At 43.0% G+C, this 27,871-nt stretch overlaps 1 protein-coding gene across 13 annotated transcripts in view; it reads right to left on the bottom strand.

Moving 5' to 3' along the window:
* The window catches only part of Ank2 (ankyrin 2), a 559,246-nt gene that overhangs the window by 293,024 nt on the left and 238,351 nt on the right, over positions 1–27,871 (bottom strand). For 2 of the 13 annotated variants that reach the window (XM_060392755.1, XM_060392754.1), the window contains exon 1: positions 7,318–7,693. The exons of 3 other annotated variants lie outside the window; for them this stretch is intronic. In XM_060392755.1, the coding sequence (XP_060248738.1) occupies positions 7,318–7,401 (84 nt within the window). In that variant the 5' untranslated portion in view covers positions 7,402–7,693. Of the gene's footprint in view, positions 1–7,317; positions 7,751–27,871 lie in introns of those variants that run through there. 8 more of the 13 variants (XM_060392772.1, XM_060392763.1, XM_060392725.1 and 5 more) reach the window with 7 other exon arrangements.

Genomic DNA, 27,871 nt, shown 5'->3' with positions numbered 1-27,871 from the left:
CCCATCTCCTTGGCTGAGCAGCAGGCTACTTGGGGGAATAACTTGTAACAGCATCCATACCAGCCTGGTTAATCTGAAGATTTACGAGCTGGAATTTATTACTAATCGCACAAGCAGTTTACAAGCATATACAGGGAATTACCACAAATAAAATGAGTGGCAAATCCTTTGGGAGAGAGCCACAGAGTAAGTCTCCCAAACAAACTGGATTCTTAATGGGAAGCCCGGAGCTGAACAGAGCTCAAAGCCCACAGACACCCAAGTGGGAGCACACCCATAGATGTGACAGTTCACCCACCCAACTTTTATGTCCCTGTACTATGGCATTTCTCTTCACAGTTTCCTAACTTCTAAGGTGTCCCGGGAATTATGAGGCTGAGAGACATCAGGATGCTCATCTTCCTCAGACTCAAGTATTTGTCAAAATCCAGGGCTCGGCACTGCTGCTCCTCCATGGGATTACCATTTAACAAACTCACACTGATCTCTCATTCTGCACAATTTTACAGAGTTTGTTTCTGGCAATGCACAACCAAATGTTCATCCTACCAGTCATGATAATTGTGGTATTATGTGGCACTATAATATTTTTCTGGATTGTTCATTACTTTATTCTTGGATAGTAATGTGCAGTTGGGTTGTAAATTCCATGAAGGTGTCTACTCATTGACTTTCGACCCATTGGTCCATAGCACCCAACATAGTAAGAAACACCCAGCAAATCAATATCAAATTATTACGTCAAGGGAGCTTTCTTGCTCATGAGGAAGAAACAGCTACATTAAACTGATTAGAACAGACTGATTCTTGGAAGCTGAAGCTCATTAAGCAAATGCTAGAAATCAAGGTCTTAATAACTACAAACACAAATTAATACGCAGAAGACAATAATTGTGAGTTCAAAGAAAAATATGAATTAAAAAGCAGCTCTGAAATGGATGTTGGTGGTATACTCCTTTAATCCCAGCACTCAGGAGGCAGAGACAGGCAGGGCTCTGAGTTCAAGGCCAGCCTGGTCTACAACTGAAGATTCAAGACAGCCCAGGATATACAGAGAAACCCGTCTCAAAAACAAACAAACAGACCAACAAAAATTAAAAACAGATCTGGAAGGCTAGGGTTTTTAGCATAAGTCTGTAATTCCTGCGTCTGTGAGGCAAAGGTAGGCAGATTTCTGTGAGTTCAAGGCCAGCTTATACTACACAGCAAATTCAAGCCAGTCAAAGATAGCTAGTGAGATGCTGTTTAAAAAATAAGATAAAATCTTAAAATAGCCACATGTGGGCGGCAGATTACTGGTAAACAACTTGTCTCATCTACATAAGACCCTGGGTTTGAACCCCAGTACTGAAACAAAAAAAAAAAAAAATAGCTCTACTGATTAATACTTCACCCCTCAGTTCTAGGAGTGTGTGTGTGTAAAGGTGTGCAGAGAGATAGAAAGAGGAAGAGTGGGAGAGAACAATAGTTAAGCTGAGAGCAAATGCAAAGCAATCCTCGGATTCACACATCAGATGAAAGAGATGGAAAACGGCTTTCTGTTTCCCGGTGTTTCTACTCTCATCTATACTCAAAGGAACAAAGGTTGACTGTAAGAGCCAAGGAACAGCAATACATCAAATCTAACCAGAGATTCTGCTTTCCTTTATTTTCTGAATGTTAACTGACTGACTTAATTTTGTTCTGATTATCTTGACAAAATTGACCTTGGTTGCTATGGCAGTGAAGGCTGGTCTTGAACTGTGAATCCTCATGTCTCCATTGCAGACAAGTACTACCATGCCCAGTTAAAGAATTGTTCCTATTAAGATGAAACATAGTCCCTGATGACCACTCTATGGTAATGACTGAACTTGAGTGAGATAAGAGATAGGAGCTCATTAAAACTCCCCAAATGTTCTGATACAGGAGGTTTGAAATGGGTCCAAAGGACCAAATTCTGCTGGCAGTTCCCACGTTACCCGTCCTGATAGTTGTGCTGAGCAAAAACAAACAAATAAATAAACAAAAAACTTTGAAACCTACTACTCTCATCAGGATATTATAGGATAAATTAATACCAAAATATGAATCACCAATGCAGAGTAGCATAGACATGAGTAGATAAAAGAGAAAAAAGATACAGAAATCCACAGAAGACAAGAGGAATTTTCCCATCCAATAAAAATTCCATCATCCCTGACAGATGGTCATTCTAAATACCTTCAGTGGCAGAGAATTGCTGTCTTCAGGCAACATAGACCGTTTTGTCTTATAAATTGATGTTTTAAAGAAAGGTCAAGTTATAAGTTATTTGGAAACCTGAGGAAATGAAGATATTACTCAGGACAAATTTTGCATGAAAACTTCTCTACATTTGATTGGTCTTGTAAGACACCAACTTTAATTCAGAACCAACTTGATCTCATGAGTGTGTGAACATTTCAAACGTTTGGAGCTGTTATCAGACTTCATCAAGCCATGCTCTGTGTGGCTGCTGTAAAAATAAATAAGGCCTTTGGTGTGTTTTTCGCTCACATGTCTATGTTGCAACACTCCAGTCACACATCTGGTGACATCTGTCACCTCTCTCGTTAGGCAGTAGCAAGTAGACAGAAATAAAAATACCAATGTCTGGCTGGTGACCTGAGTCTATCCCAAAATCCAAACAATGGAAAAAGAGAAATGACTCCCACAATGTCCTTTGGCCTCCGCATGTGCCTCTATCCCAACACAGAAAGTAAATAAATGTTAAAAGGGGGGGGTGCTGGAGAGATGGCTCAGAGGTTAAGAGCACTGTCTGCTCTTCCAAAGGTCCTGAGTTCAGCTCCCAGCACCCACATGGTAGGGCATAACCATCTGTAATGAGATCTGGTGCCCTCTTTGGCATGCAGGTGTACATGCAAGCAGAGTACTGTATAAATAATAAAAATAAATAAATCTTTTTTTAAAAAAGTATTTTAAACACATACATAACAAAAAAGTCACAAGATTCATGAATATTCCAGTAATTGGTATCAAAGCACCTTAAATGAGTATAAGGTTATCCTGCAGAGCTATTTTATCCCACTACCCTCTTAAAAACAACAATGCTTACATTTTATTTTTATCTGTATATAGACATTTTACCAAATAACAAAAGCAGTTATGAAGTCACTTATGTGTTTACTTGTCTTGGAACAACTTACCAAACCTAGGGGTCCTAAGTGACTGTCACCTGTGATTGATGCTTGACCATTTACATTTCCACTCATGTAAATTATGTAAGGTTCCTTCAGTCTATTCAAGGGCAAAGTCACTGGTTTTTTATTGGCACAAAGTTGGAAAGCATGTTGAGCTGAACAATAACATGCTTCTAGGTTGTTTAATATAATCAGCCAAGATACTATGTGAAAAAAAAAATTCTATGGAACCACCTAGGATTTAAGGTGAGCTCAAAACTCTATACTCTTCATTTCCATAGCTCCTAATGTCTCACTTTTGCCCAGAACCTAGTCCAGAGCTAGGCATAGGCACCTGCCTTTTCTCCTCATTGACCTGCATCTTTGTTACATACTTTTTTTCTGGGTGAAATAATTGTGTCTTAAGAAAACTATTCTTTGAAGTATCAGCAGCATTACTAGCCACAACTTGTTTTGCTTGGACCTAAAGAGCATGCAATAAGTTCCTGTCTCTTGGAAAAAGTGACTTTTGTTGACACTCAAGAACACAATTTCCAGCAGCTTGCCTTGGTGTCCTTACTGAACAAGGGCAATTCTGGGAGCATCAACATCCCCCAAGGTCACACTGTAACCAGCAGGAGCAAGACTGAAATAGCACCTCACCCTTATCAGGTACAAATACAGACAAAGCACAGACATGGTCCAAGCCGCAAAATGCCAAACACCACAGCCCCCTTTTTGATTAATGAGAGAAGACTATGTCCGTGTCAGTTTTGGATTTAGTAACACTGAGTCATACCTGCGTCGTAGGAAATGAACACCTACTCTCTGGGAACCCTTTTCTACTCCAAATCCTGTCATTAAGGTCCATGTGCATCCTTTGAGCCCCTTGGGTACCTCTCACTGCAGTGGTCCACTGACCCTGGGCTTTGTATCTGCCTGCATACTGCAGTGGGTCAACGCCACAACAGCTCAACCACAAGTGAATTCCTAGTGGTCACTGAGTGGAGAGACTAACAAACTCAATTCTGAAGCTCAGCGAGTTATTCCCTGAAGAAAACACTATGCTTAAGGTAGTTACCAAAATTCTGCTATAAGAAAACCTGTCTTTGAACCTGTTTTCTAACACTATGGGTCTTGTGGCCAAAGACCCTCCTGTCCTTTCCCTCAGAACCACTTGGACGCTGTATGTAAAAGAGGTCCTGGCCCATCTGCTCTTTATTTATTGGAGCAGGGGAATGTTTACAAGGAACATGATGAGAAGATGGCTCTCCACCTGGGCCAAGACAAGCTCGTGACCAGTCATCCTGGATACTTAGAATTCCATGCCAGATCACTGTGAGCCTCTAGCAGAGAAACCACAGTTGAATTAGAGGGCTTGACATTGCCTTTGCTTCAGCTCTTGGTTGTCTCAGCTTGAATGTCCTTTCCAGATGCTTATCTCTTGATTATTAGTTCCTACCCAAAGAACACTTAATGGTCTAATTTTTACATATGAAAATGTAAAAGGATGTTATCCAATTGCTTCCCTAGAACTCATAAGGAAGAAAGACAGGATGGAGAGGTGGCCAATCTTGAATTCAACCCCCAGATAAAAATGCCACAGAGTTTTACAATTGTGCGTGTACACCTGTAATCCCGGAACTGGGGAGGCAGAGATAGGAGTAGACCTAGGGATCAGGCTGAGAGATCCTCTCACAGAAGTAGACAGCCTTCCTAAGAACAACACGTGTTCTTCTCTGCACTCTGTATGTGCACACATGTGCACATACACACATACATGAACACACACATCAAAAAGTAAAAAAGAGGAGGGGAAGTGAAGAAGGAGGGAAGGAAGAAATAAAGGAAAGGAGGGAGGAAGGAAAGGAGGGAGGGATGAGGAAGGGAGAGGGGAGAGGAAGGGAGGGAAGGAAAAGAGGAAGGAGAAGGGGGAGGGAGAAAAGGAGAAACTTAAGTTACCTGCAGTACAAAATGATATGAAAGAATAATCCATTCCATCATGTATTCATGTAAATAAATCTCAATCATCTGTATAGGATATATTTTTTAATAATTTCAAATTAGAGTATATAACGTTCCATATTTTGATGGCTGCTAGCCTTTAAGCACGAATATCATATTCTGCCATTTCTACTTCTTCCAAAGGCACAGCAGACTTTCCTTCTGAAAGGCTTACTACAATAAACACCCATCAAGAAAACAGTCGTAATACAAAATTTTATCATCTATGGTGTCCAAATAGTTTCGTATCTGTTATTTGGAGTCCTCACAAGATGCACAAGCCTGTGTACAATGATCTTCTTGTCACAGACGAGCACTGATGTATGCTCCCAATGTAATGGATGCAGCCCACTTTCATCGGCTGTATGGAGGGTGTGTGGAGGAAGCATGTTTTCAAGGGAAGCTCTTTTTAGGTGCTTTCAACACGCAGTAACTCACAGGGTTTGAGTGCATGCACACATATATATTCAAAACTTGCCACTAATTGCTCTATCATAGCTATAATTTTGGAAAAGAACAAAGTCCTAAAATCAACTGAAAAAAAATATTAAAAAAAAAAAGTTTACATTTGTTTCATGGAGGTTTTAGTGGCTCAATGGCCATATTTTTTTTGGGGGGGGGGGCTTCAGTCTTGTGGGTTTACTATCATCTTTGAGAGCTTAAAATTTCCTTGAGATTCGTTTTCCACACCCTCAGCAGTCCTTAGGATAGATACCGTGTGCAGTGCAGCGCAGGGGCTTCGGGAAGACTAGGAGAACCTTGAAGCGATAGTGGGAGTTGCAGCAGATCCAAATCCCCACGTCGATCTGCTAATACCCCCTAAAAACACCCTGCAGCGACGGGAGCTCCAGGACCCTCAGCTGCTCACGGGGTCTGTTCTCACCTCTCCCTGAATGCTCTAGCTGCCTCTTATCAGACGTTACCATCTTCACCCTATTAGAGATCGTCCTGTGCTGGCACACTTCTTTCCATGGGATTACACGACCACGGGACACCGTGCAACAAACCCAACACTCCCTTGTTAGCCGTGTCTTTACTATCAGGCTTTTGTTGGGAGACATTTATTACACCACAGAGCCATAGTTCGGAAACACCATGCACACCCCGCATTAGCCAAAAGAGAAATATTCATTTGTTTACGACCACTATTTTTGTAATCTGCTCATTCAAAATCCAAAACCGTCAAGCGGTAGAAACCATTTCTGTGAGAATCAGATGGAATACTCCGCCCATATATGTATATATAATTTTTTTTTTCCTCCAGGACATGAAGGGATCTTAGGAGAATTGCTCTGTTTTAGATGTGGCACTCGGGAGACCTGCAAGGCAACAGTTCACAGGAGACAGGCCATAAAGAAGTGCTGGCTTTGGGTGGGGTCGCCTAGTTTGCAACCCCCACCAGCACACTCACACACACTGGTGTCATTTCCATGAAAATCAAGGATGTGGAAACACATCAGAGTTAAAAAAAAAAAAAAAAAAAAAAAACCAAAACAAAATCCTACACACTGCTTTGTGTGCCCAGCCCCTCCCCCAGACAGTATTATCTTCAGCTGTTTATCTTAATCTTTAAAAGAGCTATCAAGCTCATGTCAGAGAAAACTGTAGAAGATCTGAGAAAGCAAAGAAATAGCATGCCGGGAATCCTACCGCTCCTGTCACAACAGTCTTTTCATTAGGAAGAACACACTAAGGGTGGGACCAAAAAGGCATCCCCCTGTCTAACCATCGCAAAATCCTCACCCAGCAAACACGACGGGCCAAAAATCTGCCCTGTGCCTCCCAAGCCACCTTGCTGCACATTCCGGGTCTTAAATTCAGTCATCCGAAGGAAAAATAAATAGACGACTTGTAGCCAGTGAACACCCAAAGCATCCCTTGGAGATGGCACGCACACACCTTATTCCTGCCCACTTCACCGTGCTCCATACTGAAGCCTAGGCTTCATCCCGAATCCCAGAAGCAGGCGCTTGCCCCTGCCCCTGCCCCTTTCCAAAGCAAGGCTTGGGGCTGCTACTGCCCATAGTCAATTACTCTTAAGCTCCAGCGGTTTCCCCAGCCTTGCAGTGGTATGCACACACACAATCACACACCCCACACATGCACACAGACGCCCCCGCGCGCGCACACACACACACATTTATATACAGACGTTCTGGAGCCTCCAATGCACCTTCTTGGGTCTTTTTCTTCTCTGACTACTGCCGTTGAACTTCTCTCCACTGTCGCTTTTCTGAGCTGCGTCTTCGTTCATCATTTTGAACAGTTTCCGAAGAAAATAGCTGTGCCATCAACCCCGACCGCGGGAGCCGACCGCGGGCAAGCGTGCAGGAGGCAGGCGGGAGCAGCAGGAGGAGGGGTGGGGAAGGGGCGCTCGCTGGGAGGGTGAGGATGGTGACGTTGCCATGGCAGCAGCTGCCACAACTGTTTATCTGACTGCATTGTTAAATCGGATTCAACCAATTACAATCGGGGGACAGGCTACAAGGAACACCGTGGAAAAAGAAAAAAGAAAAAAGAAAAAAAAGAAAGCCCGGGACAGGAGCTTGGCTCTCGACACACCCATTACTGGATCTGTGCCTGCCACGCATAAAACCTGCACTTCATTTTCTTCCTTCAGGTACTTCAGTGGGACAGACACAATGCATACCAAGGAAATGATGACACCTGAATGTCTGAACCCGAAGAGCTGCATTGTAGCGGGTGCAGACGAGGAAATGGAGGCTATTAATATCCTGAACTAATTATAAGAAAGTTACATTTTTATCATGCTATTCACTTGATTCGAGGATATAACCTTTTAAAACTCCGCTTAAGGGTGACTTCTGATTTTAAAATAAATAAATAAAAAATAAAAAGCTCGAGAACAGCCATCAGGCGACCTGACCACTCCCTCCCGGGCAAGCTCAGGGAGCACCTGTAACACCACTGCTCCACCCATTTACCACCTGACAGCCCGGAGAGGGAGGGAAGAGCACCGATTTGCTCAGAACCAGCACAATGGCTTTCCTTAACAGCAGTTAACCGAGGTCTGTTAAATATGTAAGACAAACAGCATGTCGTGGTGGTAAAACGTTTTACACCTGTTATAGAGATTTTTCTGCGCACAATTCTAGCGACTGATGAATTAAACATGCGCTCTAGTCTCAGGGACCTTCTCATACATGATTTTCCAGAATCGTTCTTGATAAGACTATGTGGTTTGCTTATGTAACAAGAATCCTAATTTCATCTATTGGATCAAGGTGGCTATTTCTATATTTAATGTTAGACTGTGGGTGCAAGCAGAGCCAGTTATATTTTGTGCAAGCACACATGCTAACTACTCATCCTTATTCCTAGAAAACTCAAAGTGCAGCATGCAGAATACTTAAGTGTAAGAAACTGAGTGAGAATTAAAACAGGAAGATAATGTATGTAACTATGCTTTGAAGACTAAAAGTGTCTCTGCGTTTCTATTAGGAATCCAACATTTCCAACTCAGAAATGTCTTCCTCAGAGATGGTTCTTCCCTGAAAATGAATTCACCTCCCAACAAACACCTCAACAAAAATACTCATTCTTTTTTTATTGTCCTTTCTCTCAGCCCCACTGTCCCAAGATGCCTGTTAACATCTGGGTCCTACAGACAGGACAAAAACTCTGGGCTTTCTTTGTTCTGACACAAAGCCCTACAAGAATGTCTATAAGAAGTTTCCAGAAATAATGTCTACTGTTATCAGAGTCCACACCAAGATTCTTGTGATGTTTTGTGTCTCTCCACCATCTTCTCTCCCAACTTTCTCTATTCCCCGTCCCCTTCCCGAAGGGAATTTCCTTACTGGACTTTCTTCAGGATCTACCTTAGCCTAGAAACCTGAACTATGACCCAATAAATATATGGCAAGAACTAAGAACCTGGACCACTCCATTTGTTCCCCCAGCACATGGGAGTGAACAAAACAGGAAACATATCTGTCACTAGAGTGCTTATATTCTAACAGAGAAATTAGATGAGAAACAAAATTATTAGATGAAAATGCTATGCGGGAAAAGTAGGGCACAGAATGATGAGACACAGATGTTGTTTTATATAAGGTGCCTGGGCATGTTCCCCAGAAACCTGAAGGAAAAAAAAATATTCCGGTCAAGGAGAATGGCCATTGAAAGGTCCTCAAAAAGAAACTTCTTATCAAACATATTAAAAGAACTATAGCAAAAGAAAAGGGAAAAAAAGGAGGAGGAGGAAGATGCTTATAGTAACTAGATCTACCAGAGAGACATGAATAGTCTGCATTCTTAGAAGTCAGAATCAGCTTTTCAATCAATAGAGTTTGTAGACAAATCAGAATACTCATTGTTCATCTGTGTGTAAACTGGAAAACACACACACACACTTCATGTCATGGCAGTTTATGAACTGGTAACTTCTGCTGCTGTTCAGCAATCTTTTGTAGCATGTCTTCTCTACAGATAATGCACAGCTCTGAATACCTACGTTCAAGCCTCCACCTACCTAGTCTGCAAAAACTGCTGGAGTGTTTGTCCACAGTCTTTTCTACTGTTAAATGTCTGAGACTAGATAATTCACAAATAATACAAATGTGCATCTCAAGGTTCTAGAGACTATGAAATACAAAGCCATGACACAGCATGTTTGACTTTAGTGAGGGCCTGGTGTCCCCTTCCAAGACAGTCCCTAAATGCTTTTTGCTGTGGGTACCTGATGGAAGGAACAAAAGCACAAATGGAGGGCCCAGCTAGTACCGTTTGTAAGAGTCCTAATCCCATTCACAACTCCACCCCTCTGCTTCAATTACCTCCTCAGTACCTTTCTCCTGCAATACCACCACTGGGATGATGCTTCAGCGTGAGTTTTGGAGAAGGCACAAAATCCAATGCATAACAGTGTTGTTCTGAAATAGAAAATCTTGCACATAGCTGTTTTTCAGAATGAAAGAACTGAACTAATACAGTGCCAGCTCCCAAGAGAAGTAAACATCTCTAGTAACCCATAATAAATATCACACCCAGCAGAGAATGTCTAACTGTCTACGTGAGTAGTTGTTCTTTCACCTTCTCAAGTTCTCAGTCTGTGCCTCTCATCCAGGAACTCTTTCATTTTTATCCTGATAATGTGTGGTGATCACAAGGCTGAACAGACTCTAAACTCCTTGAAGGCAGAGTTCAAATCTACTTTGACATGCCGTGTGAACCTGACATGGTGCGTAGTGTCTGGTAGAAGCCAGGGAACTATTTTAAAATACAATGAAGAAATGTGTTATACTCTGAGCCAGACATGGTGGCACTTGCTTATGGCCCCAGTGAGCAGAAGGCTGAAGCAGAAGGATCAATCCAATATCAAGGCCAGCCTCGGCTACAGAGTGAGACCCACCCAGAAAAAGGAAAGGGAGGAGGATGAGTTACATTCCTGTAATCAGAGCAGTTGGGAAGTGGAGGCAGAAGGATCAGGAGTTCAAGTTCAGCCTGAGAGACGAGATCGGGAAGGGAGGTAGCAATCCAGCAAGCCTGGTGGTGGTGGAACACACCTTTAATACCAGCCAGGCCAGACCAGTCTACAGAGTGAGTTCCAGGACAGCAAGGGCTATACAGTGAAACCTGCCTTGTAAAACCAAAAAAGAAAAGAGAGGGAAAAAATACATTTTTAATATTTACCATGAGTTTGAGCTTATAGCAAAATTACTTCAAGGTAGATGTTTACAAATCTTAGATTTTTTTTTCTTTTATGTTCTCATTATCTAGAAGCTCTAAAACTTCTCAAATAAGGTTTTTAAGTATATTTGAAAATTGAAGCTGATGGAATTCTGGATAGCAATGATGATAATACCTTAAATCTATAACAAAGTTTATAATTCATAAACTCCTTATATGCATCTGGGATAGAAGCCCCAGGAGCATAGTGCTCTTTCTCCATTCCTCCATTTCTGCACCTGACAATCCACAGCCATGCACCTGATAAGTACTTGGTGATTTTTATGGGTTTCTCAAAACCACAAAAGGAAGAAGGCTCATTTTAATTCCAAGAAAACCAGGGCACAGGCAGCTTGGGTGGTTTGCCCAAGGTAACAAAGTTAATACAATCTAGAGATCACGTTCCTCTGGTTGAAATCCACTGTTCTCTTATTAAATCATGACTCCTTTCAATGAAAAGCAGCCACTTTATACAATGAAGCAGACAAGCAAAGACTAAGATGGAAAATGCCAGGAGCAGAAACCAGTCACATGTCAGCAACCCATATACAGAAATGGTGCAGTCTTGATTGGTTTAACGCCACGTGAACTTTAAAGATGTTATATGGAAATTTATAGGCGCTTATAGTAATTTTAACATGCCTGCTCTATTTTGTTAAACCGCTAATAGTATTTAAAAAATCTAACTCGGACTTCTTTTTAACCATAAAACTATCTGAGTAAAGCAAAGTACTTTGGAGAACGAGCAGTTATGCCTTAGAGACAGGGCACCTTCCAAAGTTCATTTGTGAGTCAGAGCTGTCTGGTGTTGCAAATGCATTTTTCATAGAAACCATGTTTAACAGGTTCAGATCTGTAAAGTTCTCAATAGGGTTTGCCCCGGGGGCTGAAAACCTTAACAACTTGGCAGAAATTGGACAGGAGTCCAGCAGTCCAGTTTTCTTCTGTGGGTGCCATGCAGGCACACCACTGCTATGAGTGAAACTGCCCCTCCATCGGTATCTTCGTATGTGTGGATGGGCTGCATTTGCAAACAGAGTCTTTACAGATCCAGTCAGTCTTAGACGAGCTCATGATGATTTAGAGGAAGTCCTAACCTATTTATTGCAGGTTGCCATAATGACCATGTCCTTGAAGGACAGAGAACCGCACAGAGACATGGAGACCTATGGGGAAGGAGGCATGTAAGGACAGAAGGGGAAACCGGAGGAGCTCAGCTGCAAGGGAAGGAATGCCAAGAAGAGCCAGCAGCCACAAGAGCTCAGGAAGGGCTGGAGAGGCGTCCCTCAGAGCTTCAGAGAGAACATGAGCTAGCTCTGACTGCCCCGCCCCCTCCAGTAAGTTCTCATGCAGCTCAGAATGGCCTCAAATTGGATTTCTAACAAAGAATTACCTTGAACTAGTTGCTGATCCTCTTGCCTCTAACTCTTAAGTGCTAGGATTAGTGTACGGGCCACAGCTTACACTTTTGTGCTGTGCTGAGGATCAAACTCAGAGCTGCATACACCCTAGGCAAGGACTATTGACCCACTCCTCCTGGATGACTCCTTGACCTGGGGCTTCAGCTCTCCTAACGGTGAGAATAATAGCTATAATGCCCCACTCTTCTGTGTCCTACAGTTTTGGATACTTTGCTCCGGCCACCCTATGAAGTGACTGCAACTACAGTCTCCCACCTTGGTGTGGCTGGTTGCCGTCAGGAGACTTGGTTCTACCCTGTACAATAGGAGCAGACTCGCATGTCACCTTCAGGGCTTGCTAGCAAAGCCCACCTGCAGTGATTTTCTGCTGTCGTTACCCGTATGCTGGCTGAACGCAGAGGAAGCACTCACCTATAGAGTAAAAGAGCCACGGACTGAAAAAGGCTCGGGCAGGTCTGAGTTAGTGTGTGAAGCCAATCCTTATTTTGCTGATATCACATGGCATGGAAAACTATTTCTCCAGGGCGTCAGTCACGGAAACTGTGATGCTGCTTTTAACGGAAGCTCGTCAATGGTAGCCAACCGTATCTGTTCACTTTAGAATGTTACGTGAATGACACTCTCCGTACACCAAGGTCCTGAGCCATGAGGAGTGGATCTTATTTCCTGGACTTAAACCACTGGCCTGATTAGAAAGTGAGCAGTTAAAAAAAAAAAAAAAAGAAAGGAAAGAAAGAAAGAAAGCGAGCAGTTAAAGGAGAGCCAGAAGAGATACAGAGAGGAATACCTCTTATTAGAGGTATAAGGAAGGGGTGCCTCATAGGTTTATTGTATCATGTTCTCAGGTCAACTCCTGCCAACTCCCCTTTTCCTCCTAGCCCTCTTCCTGGATAAATTCTTTGCATTCTTTTCTGCTGCTGGATGTCACTAGGCTGATCTTCGTGGACCCCTTTTTGACCTACGGAGAATACAAACTTGGAATGCATGTCTACAATGTTTTCTCTTGTCAATTTGATTGTGTGTGTGTGTGTGTGTGTGTGTGTGAGAGAGAGAGAGAGAGAGAGAGAGGGATTTTAGTGTGTGTGCGGTGTTTTTCCATGTGAGAATTCTGAGGCAGAGGTGGTCATGCGTGAGTATGCAAAGGCCAGAGAAATTTGTTGAGTGTCTTCCTCTCTCATTGCCTGCCTTCCTGTCTTGAGAAGGGGTCTCTCTCTGAACTAGAGGCTCATTGTTTAGACTAGGCTGGCTTCCCAGCTCTCTGGATTGGCCCCTTCAGCACTGAGGTTAGAGGCACACACAGTCCTATCTGGTTTGGGTGCTGGGGATTTGAACTCAGGTCCTCACACTTGTAAGCAAGCCCTCTTACTCACTGAGCCATCACCCCAGCCCCATGACAAGATTTAGAGTTAGCCTACGAGACAAACTTCTGGGCGTGTCTGTGAAGGTGTTTTTACAGCACATTACTTGAGGTAGAAAGACTTTCCCTGAAAGTTAGCAGCTCCATCTGTGGTCTGGAATCCTGAAGTAGGTTTAAAATAATACTGCTCCTTATGGAGCACCTGTCGCCTCCAGATCTTTCTATCACCCTCTCCTTTCATAAGATTCCCTGCACTCTGCCCAAAGTTTGGCTATGAGTCTAAGCATCTGCTTTAATACCCTTCTGGGTAGAGTCTTTCAGAGGCCTTCTGTAGTAGACTCCAGTTCTGTTCCCTGTTTTTTCCCCTCTTCTGGTGTTTATATCATTTGTCTTTCTGAGTGTGGGTTGATCATCTTAACCAGGGTCTTCCTTCTTGCCCAGCTTCCTTAGGTGTACAGATTTTAGTATGTTTATCCTATATTATATGTCTAATATCCACTTATGAGTGAGCATATACCCTCTGTGTCTTCCTGCTCCTGGGATACCTCACTCAGGATGATATTTTCTAGTTCCCACCATTTGCCTGCAAATTTCATGATTTCCTTGTTTTTAATTGCTGAGTAGTATTCCATTGTGTAAGTGTACCACAATTTCTGTATCCATTCCTCAGTTGAGGGACATCTGGGTTGTTTCTAGATTTTGGCTAATATGAATAAAGCTGTTGTGAGCATGATTGAGCAAATGCCCTTGTTGTATAGTTGAGCATATTTTAAATATATGTCTAGGAGTGGTGTAGTTGGATCTTGAGGAAGTGCTGTTCCTAATTGTCTGAGAAAGCACCAGATTGATTTCCACAGTGTGGGGAACAGCCTTACCAGGCCACAGAGGAAGACAATGCAGCCAGCCCTGATGAGACCTGATAGGCTAGGGTCAGAGGGAAGGCGAGGAGGACCTCCCCTATCAGTGGACTTGGGGAGGAGCATGGGAGGAGATGAGGGAGAGTGGTGTTGGAAGGGAATGAGGAATGAAGGAGGGGGCTATAGCTGGGATACAAAGTGAATAAACTGTAATTAATAAAACATTTTTAAAAAATTAAAAATAAAATAAAAATTAAAAAAAAGTGAGATAAACACAGAACTCATCTCTTTCTGCTCCCTGACTGGTGGACAAGGTGAGCGGCTGCCTCACATTCCTGCTGCCACAGCTATGCTATGCTGTGCTATGTTGTACCGTTCTCTCAAACTGTGAGCCCCAAGAAACCCTTCATTCCCTATGTTGCTTCTCACAGGGGTTTGTTTTTCTTTCACAAGAAGAGTCGCTAATCTTGCCTGTCTCATAAGCAAAGCACACCCTTTTCTGAGGCGCTCCCGGACTTCTTGGCTGGATGTTTTGTTTTCAGTGGGAGAAACATAGCAAAAGGGAAGGTGGTGAGCAAAGGGAAACTTCACCTTCTCAAACTTCAGAGTAACAAAGGCCCTGGTGTTCCTAGTGCTTCCAGGTCCCAAGGCTGCCCACCTCCAGGGCTTTTTCTGAATGGCCTGCTGCTCTTAGTTCATCCTACTCTGAACTGTTTCTCTTCTAGAGATGATCTGAAGACCTGGCACCCAGAAGCTGATGCAGGGCTCGTGGACCAGGCAGGAGAGCACCAGTGTCCCTGGTTCTTTGCAATTTCACCATCAACACTAGAATGAAGTAGCTCCTCTCACTCCTTTGAGCCTCTCCTGCCTCTCATCCATGTCTGCCCCTTACATCATTCACTTATTCCTTCATTTGTTCAACAGGCACTTGCTGTGTGAAAGCGTATCAAATGCTCAGACCCACACTGTGTCCTGGGACCTTGGCATGAGCTAAGCCACCTTTTCCCCCGGAAGAGCTCCCATTCTAAACATGAGAACCGTCAGAGAACTGCCAGCGGCTCTCTTTGTAAGGTGTAAACGTGCGAAACAGGGGCACCCAACCTAGACTGAAAAAAGAAAGAAAGAAAGAAAGATGGTAAACTGAGAGGAGGAAGCGCTTTGTCAATTGAGAACACACGAATCAAAAGTTCTGGCGCATCTACATGAAGAACAATGAGTGAGACAGATGTTGGGAATAGTGACCTTTTCAGATGAGCAGTGTGGCTGTGTGTTCTCTAGCGACTGAATCCTTGGCCTTTGGACATGACCGTGTGTGACTGAGTAACAACTGTCGCCTTCCTGTGTAGTTCTCTGTACCACCACACCTGGCCCATGAAGTCATCTCACCTCTTATGCCTGAAAGCCGGCAATCCTCGGACTTCAAACACTGAAATCCCAAGTGAGGTATGATCTGGAGCCTTTTGGAGATGTATGCTAGTGAATGAAACCAATAGGATGTCTGTAAATGGAAGAGATTTATTGTGGTAATCGGCTTATTTCAGGCAATGGCGGAGGTGAGAAATCCCACAAGATCCTCTCCTACAAGCTGGAGAACCGAGAAAATTAATGGCTTAGTCCACAGCTGAAGGCATCAGAGAGAACCTAAAATACTGAGACCATGGAGGAGAAGATGGAAGTCCCCAAATGAAATGGAAGACATTTTGCCCTCCACCCTCCATCCACTTTTCTTTTTTTTAAGCTTTCTTTTTAAAGATGTGTGTGTGTGTGTGTGTGTGTCTGTGTGTGTATGTGTGCCTGTGTGTGTGCACGCGCGCGCGTGCGCACTTTATCTGCATGTACACCTGCATGCCTGAAGAGGGCATCAGAACACATTTATTAGTGGCTGTGAGCCACCACAGCGCTGCTGGGAATTGAACTCAGAGCCTCTGGAAGAGCAGTCAGTGCCCTCAACCTCTGAGCCATCTCTCCAGCCCCATCCATTTTTCTTGTCCATCTGGATTCTGGCAGACTGGATTCAACCTGGATTAGATGACCACCCCAGACATTAGCGAGAGAGTTTTCCTGGCTTAGTCTAAAGGGTTAGATGCTAATCTCTTCTGGAAACTACCTGCATATTCTTTAACATCAAATTATCACATCAACTACTGCAGAACAGGCCTGAATGTGGTACCTTCATGGCTTAGCAGCCTTTTAAGAAGTCACAGTAGAGGGTCACTTTTCCTCTTCCCTTTCAGTGAAAAACAAATCAGGAAGCAGGCCCGCATCAAGACTACAAAGCAACTCGTGCCTATCTTCCAGGACTGTGAGCAGGAAACGATCTAGGCTAACCTGCCTAAGACAATTTTTCATAGCAGCCCAAACTAACACATTGCCTATGCATGATACCTTAGAGTGTACAACGTGTGACCCATGTGGCTTATGGAGATTGGAATATTATGAAATCTTTAGGATGTAGAGTCTCAAATGAGAAAGTGGGTCTTAAATCTACACCCCGGCCCAGAACTGCTCCCTGACTTCTGACCTTAGATGTGAGAGAGTTGCAACGTCAGCCTAAGACCACATCTGCCACTACGCCTTCCCTAACACGATGACCTTTGTCTGCTTAAAGCCAGAACCATAATAAATCATTTCCTCCTGGAGTATCTGCTAACAGTAATAAGAAACGTAACTAAAACATCCAGAAAAGCCCAACATAGCTCTTCCATGGTCTAGGAGAGAAATGAAGTGTGTGGGGGCACCACTTTCAAAAGAGCATTCTTTACAGGAAGCTACTGAATGTGAGCTGGGCGGACGGGGGTGAAGCGCTGTGTCTGAGTCCATAACAGCATCCTGGGAGAGATGATGGTGATGGAGTGGACAGACGCATTCATTAGTCTGTCACCATTAAAGGTGCTACAGCCACAGTCATGGTTCAGAAGGAAGTGAGAAGCAAGCGGGGCAGGGCTTCCTGGAGAGCATAGAAGCCTTCAAATGGACATCTTTAAAATCCATTTCATTTAAGAAGGAAGAGAAAAGGACTCAGAAACATTTGCCTATTGATATCTGTTCCCTAAATTCCAAGAGCAGTGAACAGTAGAACCAAGCCTGAGATTCCTGCCGCTGCCTGAGTAGCTGACTGTGGGAATCTTCATGTGAATAAACATTAAAAGCCTGGGTCAAACTTTATATCTATAGTTATTTGAAATCAACTTAATGAGTTACTTAAATGAGTACCGTGAACGACCACTCCCCTTAGGTAACCAAAAGAACATAAACCTCTGCTTCTGATATACTTATGAAGCATGTCTTCTCCTGACTCACTGAGTGAATCGTTGTTGTTTTGTTGTTGTTGTTGTTGTTATTGTTTTTCTAGACAAACACTCACTAAAAAACTGAGGCTTGCCTCAAACTTTTGATCTTCCTGCCACAGTCTATCCACTGGACTGAGAAGACAGGTGTGAGTCACCAAGCCCAGGAATACGGACTTTAAAGAAGTAGCAATAGTAGTCAGTCAGGAGCTTACTTTCCTGTTATTCCAGTCAGATGTACCAAACAAGTATTTGGCTTCCATTTTTACCATTTTAACATAAAAAGAAAGCCTCCAGAGCCCATGCCATATAGTCTGAGCATTCCACCTCACCTCCGAGTCCACAATTACTGAAATCAGTATAGGTCTCATCTTATGTAAATATTAGCAACAAAATTTTAGACCAGATGTAGACTTTCGCAGGATAGCAGAATGTGGGTGCGCTCTCCGTGAGCGTTTTCCCGGCTAGGTCAGTTTTTTAGGACATGCTGTTACCCGCTTGCTCCACTGCATCTTCAGTCTCTGGTGATATGAGTTCTTGAAAATAGATGTTCTAATTGGGTTTCCCTGTAGGTGCAAAGGAGTGGGTCTCTGAAGCAGGTTGTGTCCTTGACAGACATTAGCCCAGGGCAATTTGACTATCCCAACACGTATTTGTAATGTCAAGCAAGTTTCTCTATGTGATGAAAATCTTTTTCCTCTAACCTATAAAGGGAGGCACTGTGTCCATTGATTAAAACCCAGCATACAAATATCCCATGGCCTCCACATTTAATCCAGATATAAGCATAAATCGTACTCTAAAAGATGAGTGCGAACACAAGCAATCATGACATCAAAAAGAAATGCAGAGCATGACCCCAACACCTACTTCCCTTTCACCATGCAGTAAACTGGAGTCCGCTAGGTCAGGTTATCTATTCGGGGATGCACATTATAAATTTCCTCCTTCTGAACCCTGTGTCCATGGCTTGTAGTAGGTGTCATTCTGATAAAGTGAACTTTGGGATTCTTCGACTGCTGTAAACATAAAGGCCCTGAAATTGCTCAGGTGTGCCCAGGTTGAGAAGAAAATTATGTAAGTCGCTAAGCCCCAGGTAGGGATGTTTTAAGAATTACACTTGACCTTAAGCAAAAGGTCAATAATCTATTATTTTGAACGTTAGAAATACAGAGTAGAAGGCTGGGGCTGTTGGATTTTTTTTTTTGATGTTTTTTTTGGAGTTTTATATTTTGGTTTTGGTTTTTCTTTCCCCTTCCACTAATTTATAGCATCTACAATGAAAAAGCTGTTTTGTTTTGTTTTTAAAGTAGGTGTCAACCTAACTTAGAACAAAGACAAAGGTTGAGTTTCAAAAGTTTGAACATTTAGTGTGAGATATTTGACATTAGTTCTTGGACAACCCACAGAAAACCTTTGCACCTTTCCACATGGTGCTCAGATAAATTGTTAGCGTTTTAAATATTTATGTAGGAAAATGAATTTCATAATCCGGGGCAGATACCGGAACAACTTCTCTAATATGCCGTCTTAAGGCAGAACTGAGCTAGAGGGGGATGTCACTGGGCAAAATGAATTAAGTAATATTCTCGTTTTTCAGATGTGCTCAGAAACAGGTCAATACGCCTTCAGCAAACACTACTGTGTAGTACTAAGAGCTGGTTCTGTCCACCACTCTAGAGATACAAAGATAGTTAAGATGCAATATTTGCCTTCAAGGACTTAGAGAAAGAGATACTCTCTTCTCGTTGAGAATTTTCCATTCTTACTTTCACTTTAACCTAAGAAAGTTAAAACTATCCTTGGGGAGGTTCTTTTGTATTGACTTGTCTTCTCTCATCAATATTTTCCTACTGGCAATTCTGGGCAAATGGCATGTGATGTGTGTTTCTTGACCAGTTGAGTAAATTACAGACAAATCAAAATTATTTGGCTATTGCTTGTTTAATTGGTAAAGTCCATCTGGCTTCTACCCTTAGGAGGTGAAAACAGCAGATTCTTCTTGGCTCGTCTAAGGGACATTTAAGACACAAGAACCTCTGCCTAGATTTCCCACTCTTTTCCCTTAATCTTCTTCCTCAAATTCAACCCAGCTTCGGGGTTTTCCTATTCTGGCACATAAGCCAACCCTTCTGTTTGAGATGGAACACTTTTCCCTCTTATTTTAAAAAAAGCATTCCCAGCAAATTACTCATTCCATTCCGTTAGCTAATTCAGCATAGCTGGTCACATGGAAATGGAGTGAACATGACAGGAAGGTAAGTGGACAGCAGCAGCTCCACTTCCTGGGGCCACAGCCCTGGCAGACACTGCTGGTCCGTCCAGCAAGCCAGGGAGAGTCCAGGACTGCGGTGAGGCTCGTGAATCCCAAGCATCTTTGGAGCAGTGGCAAGGCAAGCTGGGGGCTGTCAATATCAAGCTAGTAACAAGTGGGTGATGAAAGACTCTTCAACTCTCTGAGAAACCACCCTCCAGCAACAAAACACCCATCAGTAATTTTTTTTTAACATTCTCAGCTGCATCGCTCGATGGGGTTCTTGATAATGTTCACCAACGGTCCTAATGAAGATAACTTCTGTCTTGCCAAGGTTGAAATTGAACACAAAACTTCTTTCTCAACTCGTCAGCCATTATTAAGAGAGGAAAAGAAAGCTCGCTTCTTCAAAAACATGATGAGACATGGGTAAACGAGAAGCTTTGTTTTAAGTTCAAGATCTCTGAAATCTAATACCCTGGAGAGCTCTTTTTCCTTGTTCTGCCACCAGAGAAAACTCGAGGTTTTCTCCACAGGATGAAGTATTGAGCACACAACTATGCCTTTCCAGAATGGACCACTAACTGAATTAGTAACCACAGCTAAATCTCTTTGCCTAGTTGCAGTGTCTTCTTTCTAAGAAAAAAGTTTAAACTCCACCTGAGGTTTCCAAGGTTCCTGCCCATACTCTTGTTCAGCCATGCAGAGCCCACATTTCCTCACATAATCCAAAGCTGGACGAAATCCTGTTTTACTAGAGGCTTCAGAGCATTTGTTGAGTCCATGATCTTCAAGATTTGTTTTTTTAAAGATGTGCCTTACATTTTGTGTCTGTGTGAAGGCATGTGGAGCTACCCACAGAGACCAGAGGCATCGGATCCCACGGAACTGGAGTCACAGAGTGTTGAGAAGCATCTGACAGGGATGCTGGGAACTGAACTCAGTCTCTGTGAGCATTCTGAGCCAGATTGTGATCCTGGGAGCGTTCCTATGCTTTCCGAATAACTAAGAAGTTGTTCTATGTTATCAAATGTCAACCAGAAGCCCCTTCAAAAAACTTGCTACCTCCAAAACTTCAGTTCCTCTGATAAAACTGTAAGAATGTTTCAAATGATAGATGCTAACAGATATTGTTCTGAGTCATAGGAATGCCATGCCAGCTGAAGAACACAGCAGGTGATTTGCTTAGGTAACATAAAACAAGTGAGACCCGTGTATTTGGAGAAGAGCACTCTCCTTCTCCCTAAAAGAATCTTAAACCTTCCATTGGAAACACTGACCTTGCAAAAACAAAAGGAGCCATTTCGGAGCGATATTTCCTAGACATATTACAGCCTAGATGAAAAATCGGGGACTCATACAAATACTTTGCAGGCTATTTCCAGAATCCAACACTGTTGGCCCTGAATTCCTTCAGACCAACCCCTAAAAGGAGCAAAAGTGAGAATGAAGACTATAGGAAAGAACTCAAGAGACAAAGGGCATTGATATTTCATTACTCTGGAATCCATGGTAAAACCCATGGGAAATCCAGAATTCAATTTCCCAATGAGGAGGCGAACTGGTACTGTACTGGGCTGTACACTTGACAGTCACAAACGTCTTTACCTGGATCATCGACCTCAGCTCTCACCATAACCCTCCATAAGAAGTCACCCATGGCTCTCTCATTCTGCAGAGAACTAACCAGGCAACCTTAGCAGCAGGATGTGCTGCAACGGCACTGTCCACTCCCAGTCCTACTGTTCTTGTATTTAACCCAGACCCTTGACTTTTCATCCACTGTGTCCTCATGCCTAGACCAAATCTATCTGGCAGTACATTTTCTATACGTAGAGACAATTCAAATCGCCTGAGAAGAAGCGCTTCAACCCTCTAAGGAACAGACATGATTCACATTGTACACCGACATCTTGCAAACAGAGTGAGTAGCGGAACTATTCAGTGGGGTCCTACTCATGCGTTCACCCACTGCGGACAGCATTAGTAATCTCGCTGCAGACTAGGGAGTTCTTTGGCTTCAGGAGGCCTTCGTTACTAACGTATGTTACTGAGCTTGTAAAAGCGTTAAGCTACAACTTGCCCACACTCTCACTATATGTCATTGTCGCTGCCTCGGAACTTGGCTTAGCTGGAATAAATACAAATATTTTGTTTTAGAGAAGAAAAGGGAGGAAGAAAAGGAGGGAAGCGCACAGAAGGCTATGCAGTTTTCAGAGCCCTGTGTTTGATAGTACAACCTGCTCTGCTGCTGCTTCGTCCTGTGCTTTGCATTTACTGAGAGCACAAGGGCTGCTCCAGGGGGATTTCCTCACTCTTCGGTAATGAGAGGCTTCCCCCGAGCTGCCGCCTGCTCAAAGCTGCAGTTACATCTGTCCCACACTGATAACAAAAGAACAAAAGAACAAACCCTCAGATCCTTAAGGTTTTGTCGGGGAAAACACCGTCATCAAATGTAACTAGAATGAAAATAAAATGGGAATAGTGTGGGAGAGTGGAAGGTGAAATAATATCTTTATTTCTTTAATTGCATTTTGGTGACCAAGTAAACCTCCTTGTAAGTGGCTGCAATCCCTTAGGATGAGGTTTAAAGTCAAATTGTCACAGCTAACCAATAAGGACAAAATCAGCCCTTCTGCCCATTATTCTGCAACAGTCCCCAAGGACTCTCTCTCCCCTAACTAAATAACCCCCAGGCAAGATGAATGGATAGTTATAGAAAGACAACTATCTCCAGAAGAGAGGAACTACAGAGAAACTTTGAGCCAATTAATATACTGATTATAAAATTAATTCTTTCTACTGTGTCTCTTACAAAGGTCTCATAAATAATAATGTCATATAGTTCTTCTTTGCAATTACTGCAAATTAAATTTCAAAGCCTTTTTGGCTTGTTTTGAATTGTAGTCACAGAGCTGAGAGACGACCTGAGCCATCAACTAAGTGTCTTTTTTTTTTTAAGCAAATGGTTTTCTCAGGTCATAAGGAGAAACTAAGGGTATCTCAGTCAAGCTTGTGACTACTGTCTTCAGCTTTTCTAATATTTATTATCCTTAACATCCACTGAAAATGTCTTTGCTTTCACAGATCCACTTTCCCTGTCTCTATAGAAAACACCAAGAGCCATCTCATTAAGAAATCTCTATCTGCATTTACAAACATTTATAACTGCCACCTTTCAACTCATATTTTTTCACCTTGAACTACTCTCAATTCTCAAACCTGCATGCTTTCTTCTTTTTTTAACATGTGCATGCATGTGTTCACAGATGTGTGTGCATGCTTGTGTGCATGCTCTTCTGTGTGAGTATACACGCTGGGCACATGGAGGCCCTAGATTGATATTGACTGTCTTCCTCATTGCCTTCCACTTTCCTCACTGAGGCTGGCCTCTTGTTAAACCAGGGGCCTGCAGCTTGACTATCAGAGCTAAGCAGCTGGTCCTGTTTTTCTCCTCCTGCTCTCTGGGATTATGAATACCGGCTAACAATTGCTCTGCCTACTTTACTAACTTCTTATAACCTGATTGGCTTCTGGGATGTCCTCCTGCTTTCCCTTTTGCTCCTTCTGACTCATTTGTTCAGTGACTCTACAGGCCTCCTTCTAGTCTTAGCCTTCAGGACACTTCCCTCCAGAAGCCTCTGTTCCTTTAGGATGGTAATTTCCCTGCTATCAGTATTCAGTATCCCACTAGCACGACCTTTATCTCATCCTATTACAATTGCTGGATTGCCTTGTACCCTGCTTTTAAGCAAATTGTTGGCCATTAACAGGAAGGTAGAATATCCATAATAAGTGCTAAATAAATGCACGTTGAGAAGACCATCAGTCACTTATTTTAATAGCATTGCTAGTGTAAAAGAACAACTGATGCGAGCAAACGGACAAGTCAGGAAAAACACGCCATGCAACTTCATAGTTTTGTTATGTTTAGCATCAACAAGATTTGGATGCCACATGTGCTAATACGCTAATATGATAATATATGACAAATGAAGGTATCAATTATTTTATCCCTGTCGCCATTTTTAAGTAAGTCGTCTACTCTCCTTCCCCAAAGAGATGTCTGTTTCTATGGGGTTTTTTTGTCGTTGTTGCTTGTTTTTAAAAAATTTCAACAAAAAAGACGACTATTCATTTTCTATACGTATCTCACAGGTAATGTACTTTTCCAGAGACCACCAACTTAAGTAATTTTTTTAAGTTCTTAAAAGTTAGAAATGTTTCACACCACTCAGTAGAAATGAAAAAAAAAAAATAGCTGACAGTCCCCGGGGAAAGAGCTCTCCTTTAGCTCTGGGTAACCTGATATAATTTTGGAGCCCCAGGGGCAGGAGCCTTCTGTTAGGCTCTGGTAATGGCAGCAAGAAGGGGAGAGACACTGAGTTGAGTAGAAGAGCTGTGTGAAAGCAGACACAGATCAAGTTCTGCACGGTCAGCGAAAGCCACAGGCCATCCTGTGGGCTCAGACGGAACGAACCTGCAGTATCATTTGAAGAAGAAGCCACATTTAAGGAGGTTCCATGGACCTGGAGACACTGTCATGAACTAAAGTGACTTTCAAATACAGACATCCTGTTTTTCTGTAATCGTCAAGGTATAGTTTATGCCCTGAACTTCCAAGCACCCACAGATTAAAAAACTCAAAATTTTATTAATCACCTCACCCAGAAGCTCCCAAGAAATGCAGTGCTTCAGCCATTCCCACCACAGAAGGCTTTACAAGCCAGAAGGAAGGAATCACTTCCTCTCCAGGGAAGCAGTGACCATGAGGGTTCTATGTCACTACCCAACTTCAAGCGAGTACAGACGCTCCCCAGACCCAGCTACACATCCCTCGCCCTCTCTGAAGCAGGTAGCTTCCTCCGATCTCACCCTTGCCTTCTTAGCTTCCTGTGCAAGGCCTTGGGAAAGCGACATGCCTCTGAGATTTCCACTTTCTCACCTCTAATTCTTCTTCTCCGGTCTGGCTCCATCCCAACCATGGCAAAGAGCCACCCCGTGCAAGGTTTCCAATAACCAGCACTCACCTAAGTCAAACCGTGTCTCCCCTGAGCTAACAGTCATACCTCTTGCCTTCAAGAGACCCACTCAGCATGGCCCAGCTTAGGAGTAGCTCCTTCTCCCTGGCTCTTCATCATCCCACATTCCCAGACAGAAGCCTGCCCTCCATAGCTGTTTCCCGTTGTATGCATCTAAATCGCTCTTAGCCTGACTGGTTCTTTCTACCTCTTAGCCCTTCAGCCTCTCTTATAAATGGACATCCTCATATGTTTTTCTATCCACTGGAACCATGCTTGTAGCTCAAAATTTCCTGCAGTAAGACAATCCAATCAAAGCTTTGATGTGGTTAAAAAAAAAAAAAGTCTAATTATCAGTTGATAATCTACAGTCACAAAGGAGGGACATTTGGACGTGACTCCTGCTATCAGAGAACCCATAACCATAGCTCCCCAGTGCAGAAGGCTCTTGGACTGACCTGGTCATCAGGGTGTTCGTCATGGGTGTCCTTGGTTTGGATGCAGCTTGACTGTGTGGCTCCATTGCATGTAGTTTGGCTCTCACACTTGTTTTGTTTCTGTTAGAATTTACATTAAAAGATGAGGTTTTATTTCAAATGTTTCACTACTTACTTCTGAACACTCAGGCAAGGCAATAGGGCGCTACCGTGTAGAGCTGAGGCAGAGTGGCCTCTTTAGATAGGAACCCTAGCAAATACGCAAGTCCCAAACAACAAAGAACTCAAGTGATTCTTCTAACTCCAAGGGAGCTTCGTTCGTTTGCGTGAACCACGTATTTCCATTTTAAAGTTTACACACTGGAAAATTAGCACATGTGGGTGTGAACTGGCCGACCTCAGCTGACCTTCAAGTGACCTAGCTATCCGGAAGGCCCCTTGCACTCCCACGTCAGTGGTAGCATCCATAATCTCAAACGCTGCTGTTTTTCTTTCCTTCTTTTTATTAAATTTTTTTTGGGGGGAAGGGGGGAGTGTGTGCATTTTAGTTTTGGGTGGGGAGAGTCTTTCTATGTACTCCAGGTTGGCCTGAAATCCATTATGTAGCCAGGCTGGCCTCCAGCTCACAATTCCCCTGCCTCTTTCTCCAAGCTACTGCAATTACAGATAAGCCGTCGTGCCTGGCTAAAGGCTGCTTCTCCACCAAACAGGGCTTGTTTTCCGGAGAAAACTAAAGGTACTCATCAGCTATTCACAAGCAGCCAAGAAACACAACGTGCAAAGCTGATCGTCACAGCTTGGGACATGCTGCACTCACTTTGAAAGGCTGAAGTCATGATTGAACAGAAGCCTTGGAAGGCATCGAGGAGATTAATTTTCAGCAAGGTTTTGAATAGAGGAATGTTATGTGCGTAAGGCACAGAGAGAAAAATACATTTGCTTAGATAAAAGTGGAAACTGCCGTTGAGGTGAGGAGAGGAAAGTGTGTGAGGAGGGTGTAGGATTGAACAGGGAGACAAGAGTACTCAGCACTGGAATCCCCTCAGTCTGGAGGTGGAGGCGGGAGGATCAGAAGTTCAAGGTCATCCTCAGCCACACAGCAAGTGTTAGGCTAACCTGGGCTACATGAGGCTCTGTCCAAAAACAAACGAATAATCAAACAAGAAGGACAAAACAGATGAGTATCCAGGGGATACCCTAGGTCCACATATACAGTCCTTCCTCCCATGAAGGGTGGGACAGTGGGTGGAGGCAGCCATGTGGCTTACCTGCTGGGAAAAGAAAATAAATGGAAGAGGAAAGCAATGTGATTAGAGTAACAGCCTGAGACTGGCTCTTACTGTGATCAAGGTAAATCAAGGCAAGCTGTACAGGAAGTTCAATATGGCAAGAACTTTGCATAAGGATTATGAATTTAAGATTTATGGGGGAAATGATTATCTAAAAAATTTTTGAGTTTTATATGATGATAGCAGAAAATTCTAACAGTAAAAAAAAGAAGTCTATTGTATGTTCTAGAAATAGTATGTAAATCAAATGCAATATATTTTAAATTCTCTTTAAACAGATAACTTTAATGTTAGCCTATATTATACATGCTGGAAAAGATAAGTCTAGAACACTCTAAAGAAAGCACTCTCCATACGTTTTTAGTGCTATCACAAGGCTTGAGATTGTGACATGTAGAACAAATGGCAAATTACACTGTCTTCTAGCCGCTGGACACAGTTTGGAGTGCTGGGTGGCAAAGGTGTGTTTAAATGTGCATAACGTGATTAAAGTCTGCATTGGTTACTTTACTGCTCCTGTGAGAAAATTACCACGACCAAGGAGACTTAGAGGAGAAAGAGTTTATTTTGGCTTACAGTCCCTGAGGGTGAGTCCACAATGGTGAGGACTGGGAGAAGGAAGCATGGCTGCAGGTGCAGAGTTGGGGGGAGGGAAGCATGGCAGCAGGTGATGAGACTAGGAAGCTGAGAGTTCACATCCTCAACCACAAACACAAAGCAGAAGGAGAAAACTGGAAACAGTTCCCACCCTTAGTGACATAATCCTCCAATAGGCCAATGCTTCCCTACAACCTCCCAAGCATCAACACTACCTGGGCACGGAGCGTTCAAATGCAGGAGTCTATAGGACACATTGCTCATTCGAAACAACACAAGCTCTTTTAAGAAACAAGCTATGAGCTTCCTCAAAGACACGACAGAATACATTGTCTACACTGGGTTCAGGATTATACGGCTGACCACAAGCTCAGCAGTGGAAAGAGCAAAAATAGTTTGGTTATATGAACTAATTCCTGATTGCCTTGGGTTTTGCCTTCTTTTAGTGTAGCATTTGTTTGTTTTTGTAGATCATGGAAAATTTTAATATCCTTTTGAGTTTCTTTTCTATGAGGC

The sequence above is a fragment of the Meriones unguiculatus genome, chromosome 10 (genome assembly GCF_030254825.1).
Source record: "Meriones unguiculatus strain TT.TT164.6M chromosome 10, Bangor_MerUng_6.1, whole genome shotgun sequence".
NCBI lineage: Eukaryota > Metazoa > Chordata > Mammalia > Rodentia > Muridae > Meriones > Meriones unguiculatus.
This window is presented reverse-complemented; position numbering and strand designations above follow the sequence as displayed.